General features: G+C 42.6%; 1 protein-coding gene across 4 annotated transcripts in view; it reads left to right on the top strand.

Annotated features, from left to right (window-relative positions):
• The window catches only part of trps1 (trichorhinophalangeal syndrome I), a 191,632-nt gene that overhangs the window by 154,814 nt on the left and 10,208 nt on the right, over positions 1-26,610 (top strand). For all 4 annotated transcript variants that reach the window (XM_036971846.1, XM_036971843.1, XM_036971845.1 and 1 more), the window contains exon 6: positions 19,767-19,889. In XM_036971846.1, coding sequence (XP_036827741.1) covers positions 19,767-19,889 — 123 coding nt within the window. The remainder of the gene's footprint in view (positions 1-19,766; positions 19,890-26,610) is intronic.

The following is a 26,610-nucleotide window of genomic DNA, read 5'->3' as shown; positions in this document are numbered from 1 at the left end:
GTTGAAGTACTCAGTACTTTGTTGAGAAACTCCCATTCTTCTCTGCAGATCCTCTCAAGTTCTATCAGGTTGGATGGGGAGCGTTCCAGCACAGCTATTTTCAGGTCTCTCCAGAGATGTCTGTGTTCTGGCTGTGCCACTCATGGACATTCAGAGAGGTGTCCCGAAGCCACTCCTGCATTGTCTTGACTTTGTCCTTAGGGTCATTGTCCTGTTGGAAGGTGATCCTTTGCCCCAGTCTCATGTCCTGAGTGCTCTGGAGCAGGTTTTCATCAAGGATCTCTCTGTACTTTGCTCCGTTCATCTTTGACTCGATCCTGACTACTAGTCTTCTAGTCCTTGCCGCTGAAAAACATCCCCACAACATGATGCTGCCACCACCGTGCTTCACCGAAGGGATGGTGCCAGATTTCACAGATCTGTGCCTGGACACAATCCTGTCTCTGAGCTCTACGGACAATTCCTTCGATCTCATGGCTTGGTTTCTGCTTGGACATGCACTGGGGGACCTTATATAGACAGGTGTGTGCCTTTCTAAATCATGTCCAATCAATTGAATTGACCACAGGTGGACTCCAAACAAATTGTAGAAACATCTCTAGGATGGTCAATGGAACCAGGATGCACCTGAGCTTAATTTCAATTCTCATAGCAACGGGTATGAATACTTATTTAAATAAGGCATTTCAAATTAGATTTTTTTTATATACTTGCAAAAATGTCTAAAAACCTGTTTTTTGCTTTGTCATTATGGGGTATTGTGTGTAGATTGCTTAGGATTTTTGTTTGTTCATCCATTTTAGAATAAGGCTGTAACATAACAACATTTGGTTAAAGTCAAGGGGTCTGAATACTTTCCAAAAGCACTGTTTATACACTGAACAAAAATAGAAAAGCAATATGTAAAGTGTTGGTCCCATGTTTCAAGCTGATATAAAAAAATCCCAGAAATGTTTCATACACACAAAAAGCTTATTTCTATCAAATGTTGTGCTCAAATTAGTTTACATTTCTATTAGTGAGCATTTCTCCTTTGCCAAGATAATTATCCAGCTGACAGGTGTGGCATATCAAGAAGCTGATTAAACAGCATAATCATTACACAGGTGAACCTTATGCTGTGGACAATAAAAGGCCACTCTAAAATGTGCAGTTTTGTCACACAACACAATGCCACAGATGTCTCAAGTTTTGAGGGAGCGTGCAACTGGCACGCTGACTGCAGGAATGTCCAACAGAGTTGTTGCCAGAGAATGTAATGTTAATTTCTCTACCAAAAGCCACCTCCAACATAATTTTAGAGAATTTGGCAGTACGTCCAACTGGCCTCACAACCACATGTAACCAAGCCAGCCTAGGAACTCCACAAACGGCTTCTTCACCTGCTGGATCGTCTGAGGAGGGTTGCTGAGGAGTATTTCTGTCTGTAATAAAGCCCTTTTCTGTGTAAAAACGAATTCTGATTGGCTGGGACTGGCTCCCCAGTGGGTAGGCCTGGCTCTCAGGTGGGTGGGCTTATTTCTGTCGGAGCCGGACCTTCTTTGGAAACTATGCAGTATTTTGTTTTTTTACGTGGGTTTCTTACATTGGCACCCCAGGTAATCTTTGGTTTTATTACAAACAGTCGGCAGGAACTACTGGATATAAGGGCAATATCAACTCACCATCATTACGACCAGGAATACGACTTTCCCGAAGCGGATCCTCTGTTTTGCCCACCACCCAGAACAATGGATCGGATCCCAGCCGGCGAAAAAAAACAACAACGCCGTAAAAGGGGCAGACGAAGCGGTCTTCTGGTCAGGCTCCGGAGACGGGCACATTGCGCACCACTCCCGAGCATACTACTCGCCAATGTCCAGTCTCTTTACAACAAGGTTGATGAAATCCCAGCAAGGGTAGCATTCCAGAGAGACATCAGAGACTGTAACGTTCTTTGCTTTACGGAAACCTTATGTCTTATGATTAACAAGACGTGGTGTGATCATAACAACATACAGGAACTCAAGTACTTCTGTTCACCTGACTTAGAATTCCTCACAATCAAATGTCGACCGCATTATCTACCAAGAGAATTCTCTTCGATTATAATCACAGCCGCATATATTCCCCTCAAAGCAGACACATCGATGGCCCTGAACGAACTTTATTTGACTCTATGTAAACTGTAAACCACATATCCTGAGGCTGCATCCATTGTAGCTGGGGATTTTAACAAGGCTAATCTGAAAACAAGACTCCCTAAATTCTGTCAGCATTTTGATTGTGCTACCAGGGCTGGTAAAACCCTGGATCATTGTTATTCTAACTTCCGCGACGCAAATAAGGCTAACCCCCGCCCTCCTTTTGGAAAAGCTGACCGACTCCATTTTGTTGCTCCTTGCCTATAGACAGAGACTAAAACAGGAAGCTCCCTCGCTCAGGTCTGTTCAACGCTGGTCCAACCAATCTGATTCCACGCTTCAAGATTGCTTCGATCACGTGGATTGGGATATGTTCCACATTGCGTCAAACAACAACATTGACGAATACGCTGATTCGGTGAGGGAGTTTATTAGCAAGTGCATCGGCGATGTCGTACCCACAGCAACTGTTAAAACATTCCCAAACCAGAAACCGTGGATTGTGGGCAGCATTCGCGCGAAACTGAAAGCTCAAACCACTGCTTTTAACCAGGGCAAGGTGACCGGAAACATGACCGAATACAAACAGTGTAGCTATTCCCTCCGCAAGGCAATCAAACAAGCTTAGCGTCAGTATAGAGACAAAGGAGAGTCGGAATTCAACGGCTCAGACACAAGAGGTATGTGGCAGGGTCTACAGTCAATCACGGATTACAAAAAGAAAACCAGCCCCCTCGCTTTGAGGACAATACAGTGCCACTGACACGGTCCGCTACCAACACCTGCGGACTCTCCTTCACTGCAGGCCCAGATGGCATCCCCAGCCGCATCCTCAGAGCATGCGCAGACCGGTGTGTTTACAGGTATATTCAATTAACCCTTATTCCAGTCTGCTGTTCCCACATGCTTCAAGAGGGCCACCATTTTTCCTGTTCCCAAGAAAGTTAAGGTAACTGAGCTAAACCACTACCGCCCCATAGCACTCACTTCCGTCATCATGAATTGCTTTGAGAGACTAGTCAAGGACCATATAACCTCCACTCTACCTGACACCCTAGACCCACTCCAATTTGCTTACCACCCCAATAGGTCCACAGACGACGCAATCGCACCCACACTGCACACTGCCCTAACCCATCTGGACAAGAGGAATACCAATGTAAGAATGCTGTTCATCGAATACAGCTCAGCATTTAACACCATAGTACCCTCCAAACTCGTCATCAAGCTCGAGACCCTGGGTTTCGACCCCACACTGCAACTGGGTACTGGATTTCCTGACGGGCTGCCCCCAGGTGGTGAGGGTAGGTAACAACATCTCCACTTCGCTGATCCTCAACACTGGGGCCCCATAAGGGTGCGTTCTGAGCCCTCTCCTGTACTCCCTGTTCACCCACGACTGCGTGGCCATGACACCCACGACTGCGACGGCCTACAGGGAGGAGGTGAGGGCCCTCGGAGTGTGGTGTCAGGAAAAAAACCTCACACTCAACCTCACAGTCAACAAAACAAAGGAGATGATTGTGGACTTCAGGAAACAGCAGAGGGACCACCCCCCTATCCACATCGACAGGACAGTAGTGGATAGGGTAGTAAGTTTTAAGTTACTCAGCGTACACATCACGGACAAACTGAATTGGTCGACGCACACAGACAGCGTGGTGAAGAAGGCGCAGCAGCGCCTCTTCAACCTCAGGAGGCTGAAGAAATTTGGGTTGTCACCAAAAGCACTCACAAACTTTTACAGATGCACAATCGAGAGCATCCTGTCGGGCTGTATCACCGCCTGGTACGACATCTGCTCCGCCCACAACCGTCAGGCTCTCCAGTGGGTAGTGAGGTCTGCACAACTCATCACCGGGGGCAAACCACCTACACCACCCGATGTCACAGGAAGGCCATAAAGATCCTCAAGGACAACAACCAAACCACCCGAGCCACTGCCTGTTCACCCCGCTATCATCCAGAAGGCGAGGTCAGTACAGGTATATCAAAGCAGGGACCGAGAGACTGAAAAACAGCTTCTATCTCAAGGCCATCAGACTGTTAAACAGCCACCACTAACATTGAGTGGCTGCTGCTAACATACTGACTCAACTCCAGCCACTTTAATAATGGAAAAATGGATGTAAAAATGTGTCACTAGCCACTTTAAACAATGCCACTTAATATAATGTTTACATACCCTACATTACTCATCTCATATGTATATACTGTACTCCATACCATCTACTGCATCTTGCCATCTTTATGTAATATATGTATCACTAGCCACTTTAAACTATGCCACTTTATGTTTATATACCCTACATTACTCATCTCATATGTATATACTGTACTCGATACCATCTTCTGCATCTTGCCTATGCCGTTCTGTACCATCACTCATTCATATATCTTTATGTACATATTCTTCATCCCTTTACACTTGTAAGGTCGTTGTTGTGAAATTGTTACGTTAGATTACCCGTTGGTTATTACGGCATTGTCGGAACTAGAAGCACAAGCATTTCGCTACACTCGCATTAACATCTGCTAACCATGTGTATGTGACAATCAAAATTTGATTTGATTAATGCCCAAAATTCTAAATGTTGTTTTTTACATTGGATAGAAGTAGAGACTCGGAGCTCAAAAATTGTATATCATACACTACATTTGATGAACAACGGGAAAGTAATTCTGCTTTGAAAGTTAATAAAGTTGACTTGTAAACCTAACTTTTGAGAAAATGGCCATTGAATGTGTACACCTAGTGGAGAGATCTTCTTTGTCTACACCCATTCAGCATCGTTCATACCATCTAAAGCCTTAGCCCTACCCATCTCTTTAAGGATTCACATGTGAGGCCATGTACTAAAGAACCAAAGATTTTAAGACTGAAGGCTGATTTATATTACGGGTGTGTCGTAAATTTAATCTGGAGTGCCAGAGTGTGCTCTGGGCGTTCGTAAACTCAGAGCGTTGTCAGATTGTCCATTTGTATATTCAGATCGTTCTGCTCTCAGAGCATTTAGAGCGCTCACTGGACGCTCTGGCCGAGGAGTAGGGTTGATCCGAGCGTTCTGACCTAACAGGTACCCAAGCTAAATGGCTAAAGTTGGCTAGCTTGCTTGCTACTTCCAGACACAAATGAGAGAACAGCTCACTCTGACCATTTTACTCAACCTAGCAGAGCTGGTTAGGCTGTTTTTATGTTATCCAGAGCATTGGTGACTGCAGCTGTGCTGTTGGCAACAATTTTATTATGCTGTTTTGCCAACGTTTATTGACAGCGGCCATGTTCAACGGGTGTTGAGCGTTCGTAAATTTTCCAGTTATTCTGCGCTCTGGCACACTCAGATGAGAGTGCTCTGAAATTGGTGTAGATAGGCAGAGCAAATTTTCAGTTACATTTATAGTTGTTGCAGTGACATTATGAACATTCTATTGAAATGGTTACTTGCATAGTAGTGGAGTCTTTTGTATAGACACGTAGCTAGCTAGCTAAACAATGAATCAACTCATAACGTTACTACCCTGCATGAATCTGCAGGTTCAATATTAGCTAGCTAAGATTAGGCTTTACCTAGCAATGCAAATGAATCTGAGATACGAATGATATAACTACACAGATCATACAGGTAACTTTAGCCAATGAGCCAGCCAGCAAATGTGATAGCTTTCAAAAAACCTGCGTTAGAAAGGATTACCTACACATACTGACCAGCTCATGATATAAACAGAAGCGTGCTACATTGCAGACCAACCTGAACTCATCTCTCGGCATGTCCAGCCCACTCATTATCTCAGCCAATAATGGCTAGCGGGAAGGTTGCTGACTTTTTCCAAGGCTAGACCAACTAAGCTTGTAATTTAACAATTGTATTCATATTTACAGATGGCATACAAGTTTGTTATTAAGGCAAATGAAAGTTCACAAGTTCCAGAAGACATTTCTGCCAAAAAACGCATTTTGTTTTAATTTGTTTTTAAAGTGTACGTTCAAATGGCTCTCCTGTGAAGTAGTGGCGCACGACATACGCTTAGTTTCCTGAAACAAGTCACAAATGAGGGCCTAATTAATTGATTTAATTTGACTGATTTCCTTCTATGAACTGTAACTCAGTACAATCTTTGAATGTTGCGTTTATATTTTTGTTAAGTATATATCAATTTTTCCCCCTCTCCATTGTCATCTCACCCTGTGTCGTGCTGAACTGGGGGTCCAGATCAGGTTCCCAGGTGGCCATCATGTAGGACCCATTCTCCGTTCACCAGTCCACCTCAGATAGCCTCCCTCCTGGCTAGAATAGCTCTTCTGCTGACCTGATCCCCGCCCTCCTAATCCTCCTTCTCTCGGCCTGAATGGCTCTTCTGCCAACCTGCTCATCTCTCTCCAAATTCTCCTCCTCCCAGACAGAATCGCTCTTCTGCCGACCTGTACACCTACCATCTGAATCCTCCTTCTCTCGGTCAGAATGGCTTTTCTGGCGTTCTGCTCACCTCCCCACCTCCCACTGTATCAGCAATCCAGGACTCTATTGGCTCTAATTAGCTCTGTTAAGTCATTTGGCAAGGCTGCGTTTATACTCAGAAGACTGATGAAGGTGTCGGCCTCATGGCCAAAGTGCTTGATCTCCTATTTCAGTCGTTTAGAGGAGGACCTCATACAATAAAGTGCCATTCATTATCCCCTGTCTGAAAACACCCTAATCATCCAAATTAAGCAAAATGAAATTTATCTTCGTCCTCGGTTGGGAGGGAAAGAAATTCTTCCTCTCTCTCTCTCTTTATTCCCTCATTTGGAGGACTTACTTGTCCAAGGTTACTAGGCAATTAAGACCTATAGCAGGGCTAAACTAACTTTCTCTGTCTCGTTGCCATGCTTGCCGAGCACCCACGCAACTCTGTTTCTTAAAGTGAAATTCAACTTTTCACAACAGCCTCCCCTCTGAAAAAGTTTGTCTTATTTTGGTTAATTTTAGGTTTTGGGAAACAGTAGATATCCTCGTTCTCAGAGATGATAAAGCTTGGATACCACTTCCAGACTCAGAGTGAAGGAGAGGTCTACATACCAAATGACACCCTATTCCCTATGTAGTACACTACTTTTGACCATAGTCCTATTCACTCGGGTCGAAAGTAGTGCTCTATATAGGGAATAGGGTATCATTTGGGACTGCATCTACATCACCGCATTTCACACTTATTGAGTAGATCATGTCAGGAAGCCTCTCCTCTATGACTATATGACTATGAGACATTGACTAAATTGACTAAATTGCCCCAAACCTTTCCTTCATTAAACTTAAACTAGGTGGCAGCTAACTCAGTTGTCTCTCTTCAGTAGACTCAACTTTGCGGCTGTGGCCGAGGTGTTGTCACAGTGAGAGAGAGTCCCCTTGTTAATGTGATTTGTGTTGCTCACTGAAGACATGGCGCTAGGCTACCTTGACATTAGAGAAAGTGACCCTCCTTTCCTCGTAACACCTCATCCAATGATGCAACATGTTTTTCTGGTTATCTGATTTGAGTGTCGGGACTATTTGGGCGATGGGGGTGCAGGATTGGTGTACTACGCTCAGACATCATTAAGGTCTATGGCAAAGACACAATGTTGAGTAAGATGTTGTGCGACGTGCTCTATTGTACTGTAGGCTAGAATCTTTCAGTCTATCTCTGAGTGTTTGGTGAATTGATGTGTTGGTGAGTAAAATATGGTGCAACGTACCGGTGTACAGTAGGTTTTTCTGTGTCTGGCTGGAAGAGTTTAGTCTGCGTCGCTGCCTGCATAGAACCATGCCTGCCTCTCCAGTAGTCTAATAAATGCAGTCCATTGGATTTCCTGCATCCACTGTGTTACTTTAGGTTCAGTGAGCTCTGTAGGGATTATTTAACCTTTACAAATTGAACAGAGCCACCAGGAGCCCAGACTATTGTAAACATGAAGCACTTCAATATATCCTCTCTCTCCTTCTCGCTCTCCTTCTCCCGCCCCCCCCCCCCCCCCCCCCCCTCTCTCTTTCTCTCCATGGGTTATTTTGTAAAATCCCTGAGTGTGAGATGATGCGTAGTAGACAGATTCTAATAGAAATACAGTAAATATGCTGAAATTCTGCTGTGAAAGAGTGTGTATGGATGGAATCTCCACAATACTTGACCTTTTTTTATTTTTGTGTAGTCACAAAGGAGCTTTCTGTTTCCAGACAGATTCACCCTAACATGATCACATTTATTTATTTTCCTACTAGAATTATCTTTGGACGATGACTATGATTTTTCTGGCTATATAACCACTGGAAAAATAGGACAGTGCACTCAGCTGTAAACCATCTAGAAACTGAAGGGTAGGACTCTCTCTGCTTCTGGAAATGCTTCCATCAGCTCATGTGCAGGTAGTGAATGGTGTACAGTGTACAGAGAGGGAAAAACTGTCAGCGGTGAGGGCTGTGTGTTTGTGTGCGTGTGTGTTTCCCTTCAGGGCGAGGTGAATTGAGGTTTGTGTGTCCTCGTTTCCACAGAGCTTTACGGCACACAGACTATTAAACCAAATTGTGCCAGAGTTTACCTCTGGGCAGTTATCTTGCTGTCTGTTGAGGATGATTGACAGCCATCGTCGATTGTGACGACATCCTGATATGACAGACGATAATAAACCCTTTTCAGCTTGACTGGCCTCGTGCAGTTAAGAGAAGAGAGAAGTCAGGCAGTGCACAGTAGGGTAGTGCACAGTAGGGCAGTGCACAGTAGGGCAGTGCACAGTGGGGCAGTGCACAGTAGGGCAGTGCATGGGTGACATTCTGAGTAAATTGCCTATATTCCTATATTCCTATTTGCTATAACTTATTTCAATTAATATGTTATATTTACAGAATGCAAGAGAAAAATGTAGACATGGCTAAGTTTCACCAAAGCAGCGCAAAATGTCCGCTCATAAAACTTTTTTCTCACTCTCCAATAGCGGATGATTTTTCCCGCCGCGATATTTCATGATTAAACAATTAAATTGTCTAAATTATCTAGTTCTAGGCTATCGCAGAAAGTTTAAAGTTGTTTTTAATTAACTACAAATATGGTAGGCCTTTTTGTAATAATGAGAGAGATAGAACAAACAATAGTAAGATAGAAAATTCTATGAGAAATTTGAACAAACCTTACAGTTGAGCAAAACATTAATTAATATGACAGAAGTCATGCAAGACTGAAGTCAATCCCTCCTGTGAACCAAATATCCAAAAACCTAATCCTACTAATTGAAAACTCAGAAAAGCATTAGGACAAATTAAAGTTGTGTAAACTATATTTAGTCTCCAATGTTTATTGAAAACATAAAGTTGCACAATGAGCACTTTTTGTCTCAGATACATCTTCACAGTTGTTGGTTAGCTAGCTAGCAATTATTTTTGCCATATTAACATAGATGTGACATCGGTCAAAACTCCTCAAAATAAGACCAGGTTTTGACCAGGTTTTATTTGTTTTGGCATTTTTTGTTGGGGGTTTTCAGGTACAATATTAATTTCAATTAATATATTTTGTTTATATAACATGGCTAAAGGCTAAACTAAAGTAAGAAATACATACAGAAATGATCATATTGATCAAAAATGATTTTATCATAGTGAATTGGTATGTAAAGAAAAATACATGTTGGTAATGGAATTTCTTTACATACCAATTTTACTATTACTCAATCCATCACAAGCTGATAGATCACTAGTGTACTGCAATGAAGCCCTGTGACTTTGACCGGCAAGTACAAGTCATTGTATTTGAACGCCAAAGAAAATTAGAAAATGTTGCTGTGGATTTATTTGGGATGACGACAAAGATGATGGCATTTACAACAGTCTCTGAATAATTCTCTATTGAATTTGCAAAGCAGATTTTTCAATCGAACGAGGCCAGCAATTAGGAAGCCAAACGTCATTCTCTCTCCCCCTAAACATACTTATCACCTCAGGCAATGAACAACCCTCTATCCCACACTCAATCGGCTGTAAGACATTCCACCCATACTAAGAGCGCAGACCTACATAACAAGAGACAGGTAAATGAATGAGGAAGAACTTGGCTAATCATCCTTCTCTTTAGCCTACCACTCTGACTGTCAGTGGCCTCGCTGATCCTTTTGTGTCACACGGGTCGAGGTCACAGCTCCCTCAGAATGTGTTGATGTCATTGCATTCCCAACCTCCTTCCACGGAAGGCCCCCATTGTCTTGTGACTTCCATTGTCCCCCAGGTGAGATGATATTGTGCCTGTGCCACGTATCCCCACCGTTGGAGTGCCACACACTGTCACACACAGCCACACACAGCACGGGAGTGACAGGCGATGGCAGTGACACAAGGTGACAGGTGACACAGTTAGTGGTGAGAGCCATTGTACCAACCACACTGTAGCTTCCTGCCCCCTCTGTCATCCTGCCAGGATACGTCCTCCTTCCTCAGAACTGGCCTCTCAAAAGGATCCTTCATATCACAGGACACAGATAACACAGAGACAGACAATACATTGAGACTAGGGGAAGGCTGAAAAGGAAAATGCATTTAGCTAAAGGGCTAGATGGAAAAACAGGGCATTGTTCCCATTCAGGAATTGATTATAGTGGTGTGCATAAGCCGTCCTTTATTTCACATTGAAGAAGCTTTCATTTTTTGCTCTCTCTACACTACTGGGTCCTGGTTCACATCAGCTTATTGTACACTGCTACTATTGTACTGAACATGTGCTATTTATGATACTGTAGATGTCTGTTATATGGCTCTGTGTGCATCTAGGGTTAAACTATAATGATAGACTTGTGTCCCTCTTCCAGATACTCAACTCTCCTTTGATCTGTGCTCTTTCAAATGTCTTGATGTGGCCTCATCAGAGCAAGATGAAGGATTTAAGATGGCCTCAAAAACATTGGCGTGTAATTATAGGGAGAATGGGAGCTGGTGCAGATATGACAAACATTTTATTTACGATGACAACGGTTCTCTCTCATTAATACATGGGGTATTTTTCCTCAGCTAAGATCAGTTTAGTTAATCAAATATGTTACGGGTAGTATATATATGGTGTATTTAGCAGAGGACTACAGGCATTTTGCTGTGGGTTAGCCTGGCTCTCGACATTTATAGCTATTACGTCTGTTGTCAAGCTGCGTACTGTATTTTTCATTAAAATAGGGGGAACAGAGGCCGCGTTGTGAGATCACCAATATGCATTAGGGCAAAAAAAGAGAAAAAGGAATGAGGGCAGAAAAAGAAAAAGTCTGGTTTGGTGTGTAAGGTTGATTTAACGCTCCTATCCTGTCATTTTGTGTCAGAACCTTTTTGAAAGAGAGTTTACTGAACTTAAAAGTGGAACTGGCTTCCATTGCACTCTAATAATGTGTGAGCTCAACCTCGTCACAGTGCAGTGAGGGTGTGTGTGTGTGTGTGTGTGTGTGTGTGTGTGTGTGTGTGTGTGTGTGTGTGTGTGTGTCCTTGTGTGCGCATGAGTTCATGCATTAGTGTGTATGTGTGTGTGTGTATGTATGCACATGCTAGTGTGTTAGCAGCAAATTGGAGAGCAACCAAGGAAGTGTATTCCCAGTGTTCTCCTTTTATTACTGTGACCTCCCAATATCCTCTTTTTAGATTCTGGCGAGGAATACCTCTTGCAGGAATAAATTAAACGTAATTTATTCAACTCAAACCAAATTATACAATTAGGGAAGCAATTTAGTGAGAGACACTGGATTTGCGTAAACCAGGGATAACCTCCTAGCAAGATAGGACTTGATGGTTCGATATGTCTGGAATTGTAACCAGATGTGCGCTGAAGGCAACGAGATGCTAGCGCCCAAGCCCAAAATGTTGACGCAGGATTTCAGAAATTGAAATTGTCAGTAGGGGTTCACCTAATTTCCCCGCAGCTGATTAAATAATTGTTATTTAATGTAAGTGCCCCTGCAGATTACTTAAGTGAATTAAATGTAATTTCATTTCAAGAGCTTTGTTTATAAGCAGTCGATTTAGACCACAAGCTCTCTCTCTCTCTCTCTCTCTCTCTCTCTCTCTCTCTCTCTCTCTCTCTCTCTCTCTCTCTTTCTCTCACTATTTGCCGCTCACAACTATGGTAAGAACCTGTATGGTTTTATTACTAATTACTAGTGGATGTTTTCAATCCTAAAAATGGATTAACGCTCATATTTGATATTTAAGCTACTTTTGCTTAAATAACGGAATTAACTTTTTATTCTAATATAACTTAAATAAATGATTGGTACTAATATAACTGAAATGAAACCACATGATGAAGTGGTGGGCACTGGGTGGAAAGTCCTCGCCCACTCCCCTCACCTGGCCGGATAAATAAATACATGTAATTACGGTTCCAGGTCTAATTATCCAGCATTCCCCTCACTGGGAGGATGGAAAGAGTGGGTGGCGTCTCTAGGCACGCTGACGGAACAGAAGGCATTAATAATCAATCACAGACAAACAGAATTCACATGCAACACCTACAGTACCTACCGATAGTGCACAACACTGTCAGGGTCATTTATCACAGGTATCTGGACTAATAACATGGCCCGTTCATGCTTGTTGCTCTAGGTTTTTGTATTTAGTTTCTTGCAGTTCGCTGTGCAGTACAGGGAATATCATACTTTGGAACTCAGATAATTCAAGTATTCACTGTAAGTTAAGTGTTGCCATAGTGTTATGGATGAGTCTGTTACTGCTGTACTGTAGCTCAGAATATGTGTTGAAGGGTTGCTGATATTGCTCATATTTGGTTGAAGGTGGATGGTATGGTATCTGGTGGCTGTTCTTTCCCAGTCCAAATAAATTAAAATCTCTAGAAAGGGCTTGGAACCTCTAACTCTGGCAATTTGACTGGTAAACTCATGGGTACACTCTCAATGGCTGCCAGTCCACCAATTATGCCATCGTTGACTTGAATTGGGAGGTCCGTGCTATATATTATATTTATACGGCTAAGTTACACAGCACCAGCAGCAGTACCACCAGCAGAAGTAGCAGCACCACCAGCAGCAGTAGCAGCAGCAGTAGCAGAAGCAGTAGCATCTGTGCAGCGTGAAGTATAAATGCATGGTAGCTAGCAGGGCGGCCGACAGATCCCAGGAAGCAGGATCAGTGTGAGGACCAGATACAGTGATGAACTGAGGCAGGTCAGTAGAGAAACAAGGACCACTCTCGCTCCATGGCAAAAAAAATATACATCACCGCAGTCGCCAAGGCAGAGCCGCCCCGCCGGCTGATACGTGGCAGGAGAGAGAAAAATTGTCCTTTTGCACTTAGGGAAAACAAAGACAATCAGAGCTTTCTTTTTCTGTCATTTTTTATTTCTTCTCTCTGTCCTAAGAGCTGCCTAGGTCATCCAGGCTGCAGCTGTTTTAAAAAAAAAGTATTTTATTTTTAAGAAAAAGAGGCCAAATCTTGCAAGTCTAGTATGGCTTCGTTTTTACAGATGGCATAGCAGACCTAGATGATAATTGAAAAGGAAGTCTGGAACTGTGAGCCATTTGACAAGGGTGGACTATTTCTGTTGCTTTTCCTGTGTAATTGACACTTGAACTTACTGGAGAGAGACCCCCCTGGACACATACACACACGCACATGCATGCATTCTCGCACACACACCACACACACGCTTCCTCGTGCATGCGCACAAACGCACACACTCGCGCGCACACACACACACACATTCCCAAAACCCCCACCAGTCCCAGCCACCTACCAACACAACTGGCAATAATGACATGCTATACACAGGACTGCAGACATGACTTGATTGGGCCTGATTAGTGAAACTGCAGTAGTAAACTGCTAAGAACATGAGCTCATATGGTATATGGTATGGACAGCTGGAACCTCAAATTAACCAGAACAAGTATTTGTTCAACATACACTACCTATTTTTCCTGGTGTATTTTTGCATTAGTATTTTATTACTTCACAATAACAGCACTTACAGTTAACCGGTGCAGCTCTAGCAGGGCAGAAATTTGACAAACTGACTTGTTGGAAAGGTGGCATCCTATGACGGTGCCACATTGAAAGTCACTGAGCTTTTAGGTAAGGCCGTTCTACTGCCAATGTTTGTCTATGGAGATTGCATGGCTGTATGCTCGATTTTATACACCTGTCAGATATGGGCTTGACTGAAATAGCAAAAACCACTCATTTGAAGCGGTGTACACATACTTTTGTATATACAGTGCATTCAGAAAGTATTCAGACCTCTTAACTTATTCAACATTTTGTTACATTACAGCCTTATTCTAACATGTATTATATAAAACATTTTCCTCATCAATCTACACACAATACCGCATAATGACAAAACAAGAACAGTTGCTTTTTCTGTTGCTTTTCCTGAGTAATTGACACTTGAACTTACTGGAGAGAGACACTCCCCAGACACATACACACACTTTTTGTTACGTTACAGCCTTATTCTAAAAATGGATTAGATACAAATACCCCTTAATGACAATGTTTGCTAATTTAAATGTTACTTTTTATATATATATATATATATATCACATTTACATAAGCATTCAGACCCTTTACTCAATACTTTGTTGAAGCACCTTTGGCAGCGATTACAGCCTCATGTCTTCTTTTTTGTAAAATTATTAAAAAAACATGATTTGGAAAGACAAGGTCCCACGGTTGACAGTGCATATCAGAGCTAACACCAAGCCTTGAGTTCGAAGGAGTTGTCCGTAGAGCTCCAAGACAGGTTTATGTTGAGGCACATACTTCTGGGGAAATATTCAAAATGTCTGGAGTATTTTTACTTTAAAAAAAGAAACTGCAGCGTTATTTAACCAGGTAGGCCAGTTGAGAACAGGTTCTGGTTTACAACTGCGACCTGGCCAAGATAAAGCAAAGCAGTGCGACACAAACAACAACAGATTTACAAATGGAATAAACAAGCGTACAGTCAATAACACAATAGGAAAAAAATAAGTATATACAGTGGGTGCAAATGGTCCCCAAGAACACAGTGGCCTCCATCATTCTTAAATGGAAGAAGTTTGGAACCCCCAAGACTCTTCCTAGAGCTGGCCGCCCGGCCAAACAGCAATTGTGGGAGAAGGGCCTTGGTCAGGGAGGTGAGTGGCCTTTATGGTAGAGTGGCCAGATAGAAGCCACTCCTCAGTAAAAGGCACATGACAACCTCCTTGGAGTTTGCCAAAAAGGCACCTAAAGGACTCTCAGACCATGAGAAACAAGATTCTCTGGTCTGATGAAACCAAGATGTAACTCTTTGGCCTGAATGCCAAGCGTCACGTCTGTAGAAAACCTGGCACCATCCCTACAGTGAAGCATGGTGGTGGCAGCATCAGGCTGTGGGGATGTTTTTCCGCGGCAGGGACTGGGAGACTAGTCAGGATCGAGGGAAATATGAACAGAGCAAAGTGCAGAGACATTGTTGATGAAAACCTGCTCCAGAGCACTCACGACCTCAGACTGGGGTGAAGTTTCACCTTTCAACAGGACAACGACCCTAAGCACACAGCTAAGACAATGCAGGAGTGGCTTTGGGACAATTCTCTGAATGTCCTTGAGTGACCCAGCCAGAGCCCAGACTTGAACCCGATCTAACATCTCTGGAGAGACCTGAAAATAGCTGTGCAGCGGTTTGAATACTTTCCAAATGCACTGTATAGTGCATCTACAATACAAAATCCATAATACAGCAATACAACAATATTACAATGTACTTGTATGTAGAGTGCGTGTGTTATTATGTTTCTTGTTCTTCAGATATATTTGCATTTATGTTTTATGTCAATGTGTAGTAGTGTTAATAGGTCTATAAGACGACACATTTGTTGTAGTTTCTAATGCTATCATTTAAGTATGAAGTGAGTATTTGTTTGATTCAGTAGATCTCGTCGCCTGCTCTATTGATTACAGTTCAGCAGACCACTTGTTGCAGGTTATTCATTGCAGGTCGAGCTACACGCAACTTGTTGTAAAATGTCACTTCAGATTACCTTGGACCGAGCTCCACCACTGGCTGCTCCACTCACTGAATAAATGGAGAGTATTTCACTTGGAAGAGGAAGACATATTGTCTGATGGCATGTCTCTGATTGACTTGTATATGGTAGCCTAGCTATCAGCCTGGGCAAAGTATGTCTACAATTCACTACAAGTCTTATCTGTTTTTTTAGGGGGTAGATCAGATTTAATATTGCAGATAGTTTTGGCTTCCATCAATGTAATTGTCTGCATCATTTCCAATCCCCTGTATATTTTTTGTAAATATATTTTCCTTTGTTTTTAACCCCGTCAGCTAACCTCAACCCCTCCCATCCATCTCTGAAGACCATCCAGTTTTGATTTCTATTTGCCATATATTTTTTATTTGTGCTGTTTCACAAAAGTTCTGAACCTTTATACATTTTACGGACACAGTATATTTGACATGAGTTATCTTGTTGTTTTTAGTCCCATCTTTTAGTCCCATCGCTCAACCCCTCCCAAAAATCACTGAACACCATCCATCTATTTGCCATATATTTTTCAACTGTGCTGTGATGTTTCACATTTCTATTCTCATAGTTTCTAAATTGTAAATTAAAGATACATTTTTTTGCTAAGAGTATTATTGTATTATTGATCGATTGACTATGACTTTTTAAATCACCCAGCAGTGCTATTTGCAGAGTTGGCTCCAAGTAAATGTTGCAATTTCTCAGCCATTCCTGAACCTGCGACTGAAAACAAGCTGCATGTGGACAGTACCAAAACAAATGATCTAATGATTCTGTCTAAAACTCTGAAGTTTTGAATCAGGCTTCGTTTTGTGTATCAGTTCATAAACCATGTGCCAGTCTTAGCTGTTGTTTGTTGGTCGAAGCCCAACTTGTCTAGAGGCAAGGAGAAGGAGATACAGGTTGAGCGAGACAAATAGGACTGCTATCAGCTCGAGCTGTGCTCAACGTGTAAACATTTACACTTTCCAGCTGTTGGAAGTGTCTGTGACTCTAAGCAAAACACGTGTGAGTAATTTGGCCGAGGCAGTCGGGGTTCGGGCATGAGCCTGGAGGGGGAAGAAAACACAGGGATGATGATGGACACAGTGTTTAGCTTGTAACGCTAGAACAGGATAGGAAAGAATAAATCAATCAATCAATCATACCTGTCATTCCAGCCATGTGGCAACCACATAAAAACTCCTTGGGATTTGGAATGTGTTTGTTCCCCTCTGTGTCCAGGTTTATTCTGTGGTAGTAGCCTAAGCATTAATCCTAACCATAGATTAGCCCATAATATGTAAGCATATATTTTTTTAAACATTTTCTTTAAGTATACTACAAAGAGAATCATTCTTATTTGAGAGTAATGGTGTTCTGTAGCACATATTTGCGTGGTCTAGCTAGCAAACTGATCGGAATTTGCCTTAATTGGATGAACGTGAATGAACCATTCATTCCGTGTGGTTTCAGGGTTAATTCCATGTGGTTACAGGGTTGAAACAGAAACAACTCAAAGGGTTAAGTTTCGGTATAAATTCTGAGTTGTTAATGTTAGGGCTATGGTCTGGGGAAGGCTTCAAACAACAATAATTCAAAACAATGCGTTGTTTCCATTAAGTATCATCAAGTACTCTCCCTGCTTGCTGGAGAATGATGAACTTCCGTGGCGCTGAGTTTAAGCACAGTGCTGTACGGTAGTCTTTTGGGGGGTGGCGGCTGACAAAGGCATATATCGACGTCCAACAGGACCCTTTCAAACGTCCAAAAACAACGGCTGGCTAGCTATAGCCTACACTTATTTAATTTGAACAGGTAATCATTCGTAATAGTTCAATAGATGCAATTGTTCAATTAAAGATTGACACTTTCATTTTGTAATTTGAATTGATTGTAAATGTTGATTGTATTTTCACACTTAAGAATAATACATTCTGAAATGTTGAATCTGGAAATAATAGGTCATTTTGGTGTTTCAGTTTGAAGGACTGTTTTAGGGAGACAACATTGAGTTATTTTATTGGAGCACAAGCAGCCGTGCAGAACGCAAATTGTGTTCGGTGATTGAAAATGCTAATTGTCAGAGCGACTTTTCACTTGCTGATAGCCCACTAAAAACATGTCTCCATCTCATTCCATTATTGCTGTAATTTTTACTCTTTATGGCCGCGCCCTGGTACCGTCCCTTCATTCCTTTTCACTTCTTTTCATTTTCCTTGTATCTATGATTTATGTCTGATGTCAAACTTTAGAGTGAGCAGGCATCAGCAAATGCGAGATCATAATTAGTTTAGCTGACGATGGGCCTCCGATAGCGTTTGCATCTGGATGGAAAATTACCCTATAGGGAACTGGCTACTCACCAGAACTTTTTACTGATACATTGTGAAACACCCGATGAATCAAGTATCCTTTCTCTGCCAAGAAAGCTCTCTGGATTTGGAGCCAATATTATGTCCGTAGAAAAGCTTTCCATTCTAAATGTATCAGAGGAGAATTAGGAGCATTGTATTTTTCTGGCGAGAAGAGGACATGACTCCCTACACAACATTTCGGAAGTTAAATAAATGGCACAATGGCATTTACAGGCCCCTTAATCTAGATAATGCCAATGTAGCCGGCTAGCCGCGCTGCGGATCACATGCATGGCAGGACCGACCACTTGTTAAGTTCAAATGTTGTTCTGCATTTGATAAGGTTGGACACTCCAATGATTTAGACATTACTGCTTTTCTGTACTTGCCTTATGGGTCAGCGCATTGTTATTTAACGCTAGGATAGGATAGGGGGCGGCAGGTAGACTAGTGGTTAGAGCGTTGGACTAGTCAACGAAAGGTTGCTAGATCAAATCCCTGACCTGACAAGGTACAAGATCTCTTGTTCTCCCACTGAACAAGGAAGTTAACCCACTGTTCCTAGGCCGTCATTGAAAATAAGAATTTGTTCTTAACTGACTTGCCTAGTTAAATAAAGGTAAAATAAAATACTAGGCTTTTTGAAATAATATGGTTAAGGAGGGCGTTAAAAGAAAATAATTGAAATGTAGTAAAGACAAAATATTAGAAACAGTTTCCAGGTTTGAACATTTTTGAAAATGGGCACAGAATTGCTTCCTACACAATCAGTGCCACACGTGAAGATTATAGAATGAAAATTAGGCTCCTAAAAAGGTCTCATCCTCAGCTTGTCATAGTGGTGCAGGCGATTAAGGCTGATCTCTGTCTAGTGAAGTGGTCAGGTGTCGTCTCAGACTCAGTGGTATCTTACCGGACTCATTAATCAGTCTAAAGTTAATTAGTGAGAGAATCAGCTGGGTTCTATTTATCACTGCCCAACTTGACCTTCTGATTGGGCAGTGTGTATGTTTGTGTGTGTGTGTGTGTGTGTGTGTGTGTGTGTGTGTGTGTGTGTGTGTGTGTGTGTGTGTGTGTGTGTGTGTGTGTGTGTGTGTGTGTGTGTGTGTGTGTGTGACTGCCTGCCACACTCATACAATGAACCCAGATGATGATATGATGTTTCTCCGCTCCAATCTTTTTTCTCCTCCTCTCTCTCTCTCTCTCTCTCTCTCTCTCTCTTTCTTTCTTTATATTTACCTTCCCCTTTGCACCCATTTTCTCACTGACTGACTGACTGACTCTCTCTCTCTCTTTTGATTTGGCTTTCAGAGACGACGAGGCTCAGGGGTATTCTGTGCCAACTGTCTGACCACCAAGACCTCGCTGTGGAGGAAGAATGCCAACGGGGGATATGTGTGCAACGCGTGTGGCCTCTATCAGAAGCTCCACTCAGTAAGGCTGGCGGGGGGAGCTTGGAAAAATACAGGAGTGTGTGTGTGTGTGTGTGTGTGTGTGTGTGTGTATGTGTGTGTGTGTGTGTGTGTGTCAGGGGGAGGGGAGAGGAGGGCAACCTGCTATTCCAGCCCACCCACTAAAATAAAATAGCCGTTAAGTAAATGGTAGCAGGACACTGTAGCCATTCTAGCCTGTCCACCCCACTTCCTCCCCAGGTGACTGGTGCTCCTCTCAGGGCCTGGGGGAGGAGGGAATAAGGGGTGCCCCCATGCACTCTCACCCCTAGCCCTGCTAATGGTGATCTGGGAGTAATCCTGCCTCAGCCTAGAATTCCCTAGCTACCCACAGATCCCAAAACATCTGACCCTAAAGTTCACACATGCTCCTCTCACACACATGCAGGCTCATACATCACATAGGTATGATAGGTCTACTCCCTCTTTCTCCCCCCTCCTCTCTCTCTCTCTTTCTCCATCTCCATATCTGTTCACACACATTCTCCCAGTCAAAGGCTGTGACCTCACTTTGTGGTGTCACACAGATGGAGAAAAATAAACATGATGGGAATTAGGGATGTAACGATTCACCGATATGCATGGTCCCCAATTCAAATTTTGAAGATATGACTGCATCGATCCACGGACCCCAAACCAATCTAAATGTAGCTTGCATCGGTCAGAAAATCAATTAAAACATTACAAATTGCCAGTTCACTAAATTACTTTCTTTCTACCTTCTGAAAACTGATGCGTCCTCTCCTTCAGTGTCGAACTAAGCCTCATTGATCTAAAAGTCATTTTGGGAATATCGGTGGCCTAGTCAGTCTGCGCACTGTGCCCAGATTCGCACGCTGACCGACGCCAAATAGCCGTAATCTTGCACATCTGCACCTACAGCATTCAAATGCTTAAATGGCTTGTGTGATATTAGGCTTCATTAGTTAAGTGACACTCTATGTAGTTGGCTAGGTTATTGTTATCTACGCACTGTTGAAAATGGTGTTTTACCAGAATTAAAGTAAGCTACTGGAGACACAACTCTCCTCTGGCTATGCCTGCTAAACGGGGCTTACAATAGATTTCATTTAGATTGTTTACGTTCATACTTTGTCCATGCTGATAGTTCACCAATAGTTTTGGTAGTTTTTCTTTAAACAATCAGTGTATATGGTCATTTTTAGATATACAGGGTAAAGTTGATAATTTCATAACGGGGACAGCAATAACTTTGCGAGACGCACTGCATGGCCGAAGCGAGAGTAGAAAAGAAGCTCACTTAAAACATCCAAACGGTCAAAACCATTCGATTTTGAGATAGGGGTGAAATCCAAAGTTGTGCTATATATTCATTGGCTATGTCATAGCTAATTTGTAATCGATAAATATTGATACATTACTAGCTCAAATGACCAAATCGCCCTCTACTGGCCTCATGGGTGGAACGGTTTTCATATTTTTCATAATTTCATAATTAATAAACATTGTAAAAAATATATATATATATAAAAATATGGTGTTTCTATGTCAAACGGTTTTATTATATTTCAGTCTTCTGTGATGTATATAAAGTGTAATATTGGGATAAAAACTCTAACTCTACATAGAGTTGAAAAAAACATTAGGAACACCTGCTCTTTCCATAACATAGACTGACTAGGTGAATCCAGGTGAAAGCTACGATCCCTTATTGATGTCACTTGTTAAATCCACTTCAATCAGTGTAGATGAAGGGGAGGAGACAGGTTAAAGAAGGATTTTTAAGCCTTGAGACAATTGAGACATGGATTGTGTATGTGTGCCATTCAGAGGGTGAATGGGCAAGACAAAAGATTTGAAAGGGGTATGATAGTAGGTGACAGGCACACCGGTTTGAGTGTGTCAACAACTGCAATGCTGCTGGATTTTTCATGCTCAACAGTTTCCCTTGTGTAACAAAAATGGCCCACCACCCAAAGGACATCCAGAAAACTTGACACAACTGTGGGAAGCATTGGAGTCAACATGGGCCAGCATCCCTGTGGATGGATGCTTTCGACACCTTGTAGAAAGGAAAGGGAAAGGGGGATACCTAGTCAGTTGTACAACTGAATGCGTCTTCCTCATTTAACCCAACCCAACCTCTGAAACAGAGGTACGGGGGGCTGCCATAATCGACATACACGTCTTCGGCGCCCAGGGAACAGTGGGTTAACTGCCTTGCTCAGAGTCCATGCCCCAATGAATTGAGGCTGATCTGAGGGCAAAATGGGGAGTGAAACTCAAAATAAGAAAGGTGTTCCTAATGTTTTGTACCCTCAGTGTATATCTGACATGGTACAGTAAGGTGCCTAGTTAAATAAAGGTTAAATAAAAATACTAATAAATAAAGGTGTACACTTTTGTTTCAAAGTAGATGTGTTTAAGACTACCAAGAACACTATGTGTTACTCTGATTTAGCCCACTGCAGTAAAAGCTTAATCTGCAAAAAACAATTAGTGGGTGAAGGTGATTTCAGAACCAAAGTTGGGGGACAAAAAAACATAGGCTACATTCTCCCCCTTATCAGATAGTGGTGACAGTAGATGCCTAGTCTCACTTATGGCTCTGATCAGGAACCTACATAGTACCTACACCAAAGACATACACCATTTACACACAGACACAGTACATACACCAGGGTTCCCAACTTTGCCCCACAGGTGATTTTATTTGCCCCCACAATTATTATTATCAGAATTTTTTTGTTGTTGGACATAAAAGACTAAACACACCAGCAAATCAGCTCCAACGGATACATTTTTTACAAATCTGTTCCAAAGTATTCCCTCGCATAATAGAGAGTGTGATTGGATACCAATGTAAACAAGGTGTGAAATTATTCTGTTTTAGTCAAATACTATATCTGTTTGGGCTTCTTGCAGTCAATTTGCAGTCTACAAATTATCTGTAATTATGTTCCAGCCCCCTGAACATCTGCTCACCCAAAAATCGGCCCGCAGCAGAATCTAGTTGATGACCCCTGACATACACTATAGACATACATCATTCACACACACACACACACACACACACACACACACACACACACACACACACACACACACACACACACACACACACACACACACACACACGGCTCATGAGCTCCATCAGCAGCAGATGTATTTTAGGATGGAAAATTAGTGTTTAAACAACAAATGTTAGTGCATCGAATCGCATCGAACCAAATCACATCGATTCATTATCTAATCATACCGAATCGCATCGAACCAAATCGCATCGATTCATTCTCTAATCATACTGAATCGCATCGAACCAAATCGCATCGATTCATTCTCTAATCATACTGAATCGCATCGAACCAAATCGCATCGATTCATTCTCTAATCATACCGAATCGCATCGATTCATTCTCTAATCACACCGAATCGCATCGAACCAAATCACATTGATTCATTCTCTAATCATACCGAATCGCACCGAATCATTTCAAACTAAAAGTATCGTTCATGTATCGTATCAGAGCCCATGTATCTAATCGTCTTGAAAGGGAAAGATGCACATCCCGAATGGGATTGTTATCATTATAATTCTGTAGATATGGGGAGATTGCCATTGTGTAACAGACTTCCACATGTTATCCTGAAATAGGTCAATGTTCTCAATCATTGAGGATTTTACAACTGGATTTAGTTCACAGGCCACAGGCCCTATACCTCTTTCAGAATGAAATGTTGGTTTTTAATACACAAACTGTATTTTTTTTTCTCTCTGGTGAGTAAACCACCACGGCCTGGGCTGGAACCTTCCAAGACGTACTTCTCAATGCTCTTTGAAATGAAATAGTGTCTGGGCAAACATATGGGTAGGCAAATGTGACATCATGTGAGGAATTACCCCTCGGAAACAAGGAGGCCTTTGTCTCCGCACGTCACTCAACGTTAACATTTTTATGTTTAATCTTGGTAATTCGGTTACGACTGGGTTAGAGTCCACAGAGTCCGCCAGTCCAGTGTATAGTGCATATTCTAGGCCGTGTTGCATGCCTGAAGGCGACTGGGCCGGCTGCCTGGGTGGTGGGGGGGACCTACACAGGAGGCTCCCTGAGTCGGTGTGGTCGACTGGGCCAGAGAGGGAGAGAAAGAGAGAGCCAGGCTCCAGAGAGCCTTGCTACAAGAGGCCCTTTCACTGGCCAGGCCACCTGGTGGTCTAAACCAGCTCCAGTCCAGCAGACCAGGCCTACCACAGTCAGAGAAAGAGAGACAGAGAGAGAATGAGACGGAAGGAGAGAGGTGAGGGAAAGACAGAGAAGAAAAGAGAGAGAGAGAGAGAGAGAGAGAGAGAGAGAGAGAGAGAGAGAGAGAGAGAGGAATTGGGTGAGAGAGCGAGAGGGAGCTTTTCCTAAGATCACACACTCCCCTGACTCTTGTTAGGTTAGATAAAATGTTTATTATATTCTACTAAAATGCTTGTTCTATTCTACTGAGCCATTTACTTTATGCTCGTATTCATATATTTGATTATTTCTTATTGTTCTTGCATTGTCATGAAGGAACCTGAGAGTAAGTATTTCGTTGGATGATGTACTGTATACCATGCTTATTCCCATACATATGACTAGTAAAACTTCAAACTGAAACTTAAACTGATGACTCCCTGTAGGTAGCTTGATCCAGCTGGGGTTTTGTGTTATGAAAGACAGTTTCTTTGGGTATCATATATCATTTATATTGTAGGGCATGCTTAAACTTAAAGCATACATTGAAAAACGTCTGATATTAGTTGTTATTATGTAGAAATCCATACAATTATGTTTGTGCACTAGTGGAAGTTTGTATCTTCGTCCTCTTTTTCTCTTATGATGCACTGTTAAGTTGGTGTTATATTGATCCACCTTCAGACATGATGAAAATGATTGTGGTTGACTCCCTTATATCCCCAATTGCACCCTATTCCCTATATAGTGCACTACCTTTGATCAGAGCCCTATGGGTAGTAGTGCACTATGTAAAGAATAGGTGGCCATTGGGGACGTAGTGATACTCATAATCTGTTACTTTTGTGTGCCTCTGGACCTGCATGCTGCAACTGGACTGTTGTTTTGGGCTTGTTTATGTGTTAGTTGTTAGCGCTCCTTGCTAGTTGTTAGAGAGGAGGTAGACTCTACAGTGGAGGAACTGGCCTGTTGTTTGGGCTTGTTTATGTGTTAGTTGTTAGCGCTCCTTGCTAGTTGTTAGAGAGGAGGTAGACTCTACAGTGGAGGAACTGGCCTGTTGTTTGGGCTTGTTTATGTGTTAGTTGTTAGCGCTCCTTGCTAGTTGTTAGAGAGGAGGTAGACTCTACAGTGGAGGAACTGGCCTGTTGTTTTGGGCTTGTTTATGTGTTAGTTGTTAGCGCTCCTTGCTAGTTGTTAGAGAGGAGGTAGACTCTACGGTGGAGGAACTGGCCGGTTGTTTGGGCTTGTTTATGTGTTAGTTGTTAGCGCTCCTTGCTAGTTGTTAGTGAGGAGGTAGACTCTACAGTGGAGGAACTGGCCTGTTGTTTTGGGCTTGTTTATGTGTTAGTTGTTAGCGCTCCTTGCTAGTTGTTAGAGAGGAGGTAGACTCTACAGTGGAGGAACTGGCCTGTTGTTTTGGGCTTGTTTATGTGTTAGTTGTTAGCGCTCCTTGCTAGTTGTTAGAGAGGAGGTAGACTCTACAGTGGAGGAACTGGCCTGTTGTTTGGGCTTGTTTATGTGTTAGTTGTTAGCGCTCCTTGCTAGTTGTTAGAGAGGAGGTAGACTCTACGGTGGAGGAACTGGCCGGTTGTTTGGGCTTGTTTATGTGTTAGTTGTTAGCGCTCCTTGCTAGTTGTTAGTGAGGAGGTAGACTCTACAGTGGAGGAACTGGCCTGTAGTTTGGGCTTGTTTATGTGTTAGTTGTTAACGCTCCTTGCTAGTTGTTAGTGAGGAGGTAGACTTCAGTGGACCATCAGGTAGGGTTGTATGCGTAACTCTTCCTGCTCCACTAGCTGCTAACAAATGATATGGAGAGGAGGGGATTCCAAGTCCGCCGGGTTCCCCATCCGTCCGCTCAACACTCCGAGTCTGGATTCTCTGTTTTCCTGAGATTGTTTGTTTGTTCTTGGCAATGGCGAGCGTTCCTCCCATCCTCCCAGTGGGGACTGATTCATGATAGCCACATGTGCGCTTGTTCGTTCAGTCCTCACCGGAAACCACCTGGATGTTGCAGCAGTTTAGCGAGGGCCTCGTTTAACAGAACATCACCATCGCTTGTCTTTTAAGAGGTCCTTTGGTGGCTGCAATTAATCAGTGATGAAGACGTTTTCATCCGCAGGCGTGTTCATCGGCCAATGGCAGTAGTATTTTTATACTTTTGAATAAAAGTTTTATACGCTGTACAGAAATAATTCCATAATAGCACCTCATAAACCGGTGCTGTAGTGGGCCGTAATGGAGTTCTGGACTCCTTATGCCATAGCACATTGCAACAATAAATGTCTCTCTGGTTTTATCTTCTAATAATAGGACTTGACGGACAGCGGGGAGCGTATGCCCTGTGTGTGTGTGTGTGTATCAAATGCCGGGGTGTAAAAACGTATCGAAGTGGCAGCATTACTTTGTTCTGTCTGAAGAGTCTGTCTCTCTTTACAGTTGCCAAAGTGCACTCCCGCGTTGGTCACACTGACAGAAACCAATGAATGGCGAACTCGAAACAGTCTCCTGAGACGTTTTGAAAAG

Source organism: Oncorhynchus mykiss, chromosome 32, assembly GCF_013265735.2.
Source record: "Oncorhynchus mykiss isolate Arlee chromosome 32, USDA_OmykA_1.1, whole genome shotgun sequence".
In the NCBI taxonomy this organism is placed as follows: Eukaryota; Metazoa; Chordata; class Actinopteri; order Salmoniformes; family Salmonidae; genus Oncorhynchus; species Oncorhynchus mykiss.
Note: the sequence above shows the minus strand (reverse complement) of the source record. Positions and strands in the feature narration are given on the sequence as shown.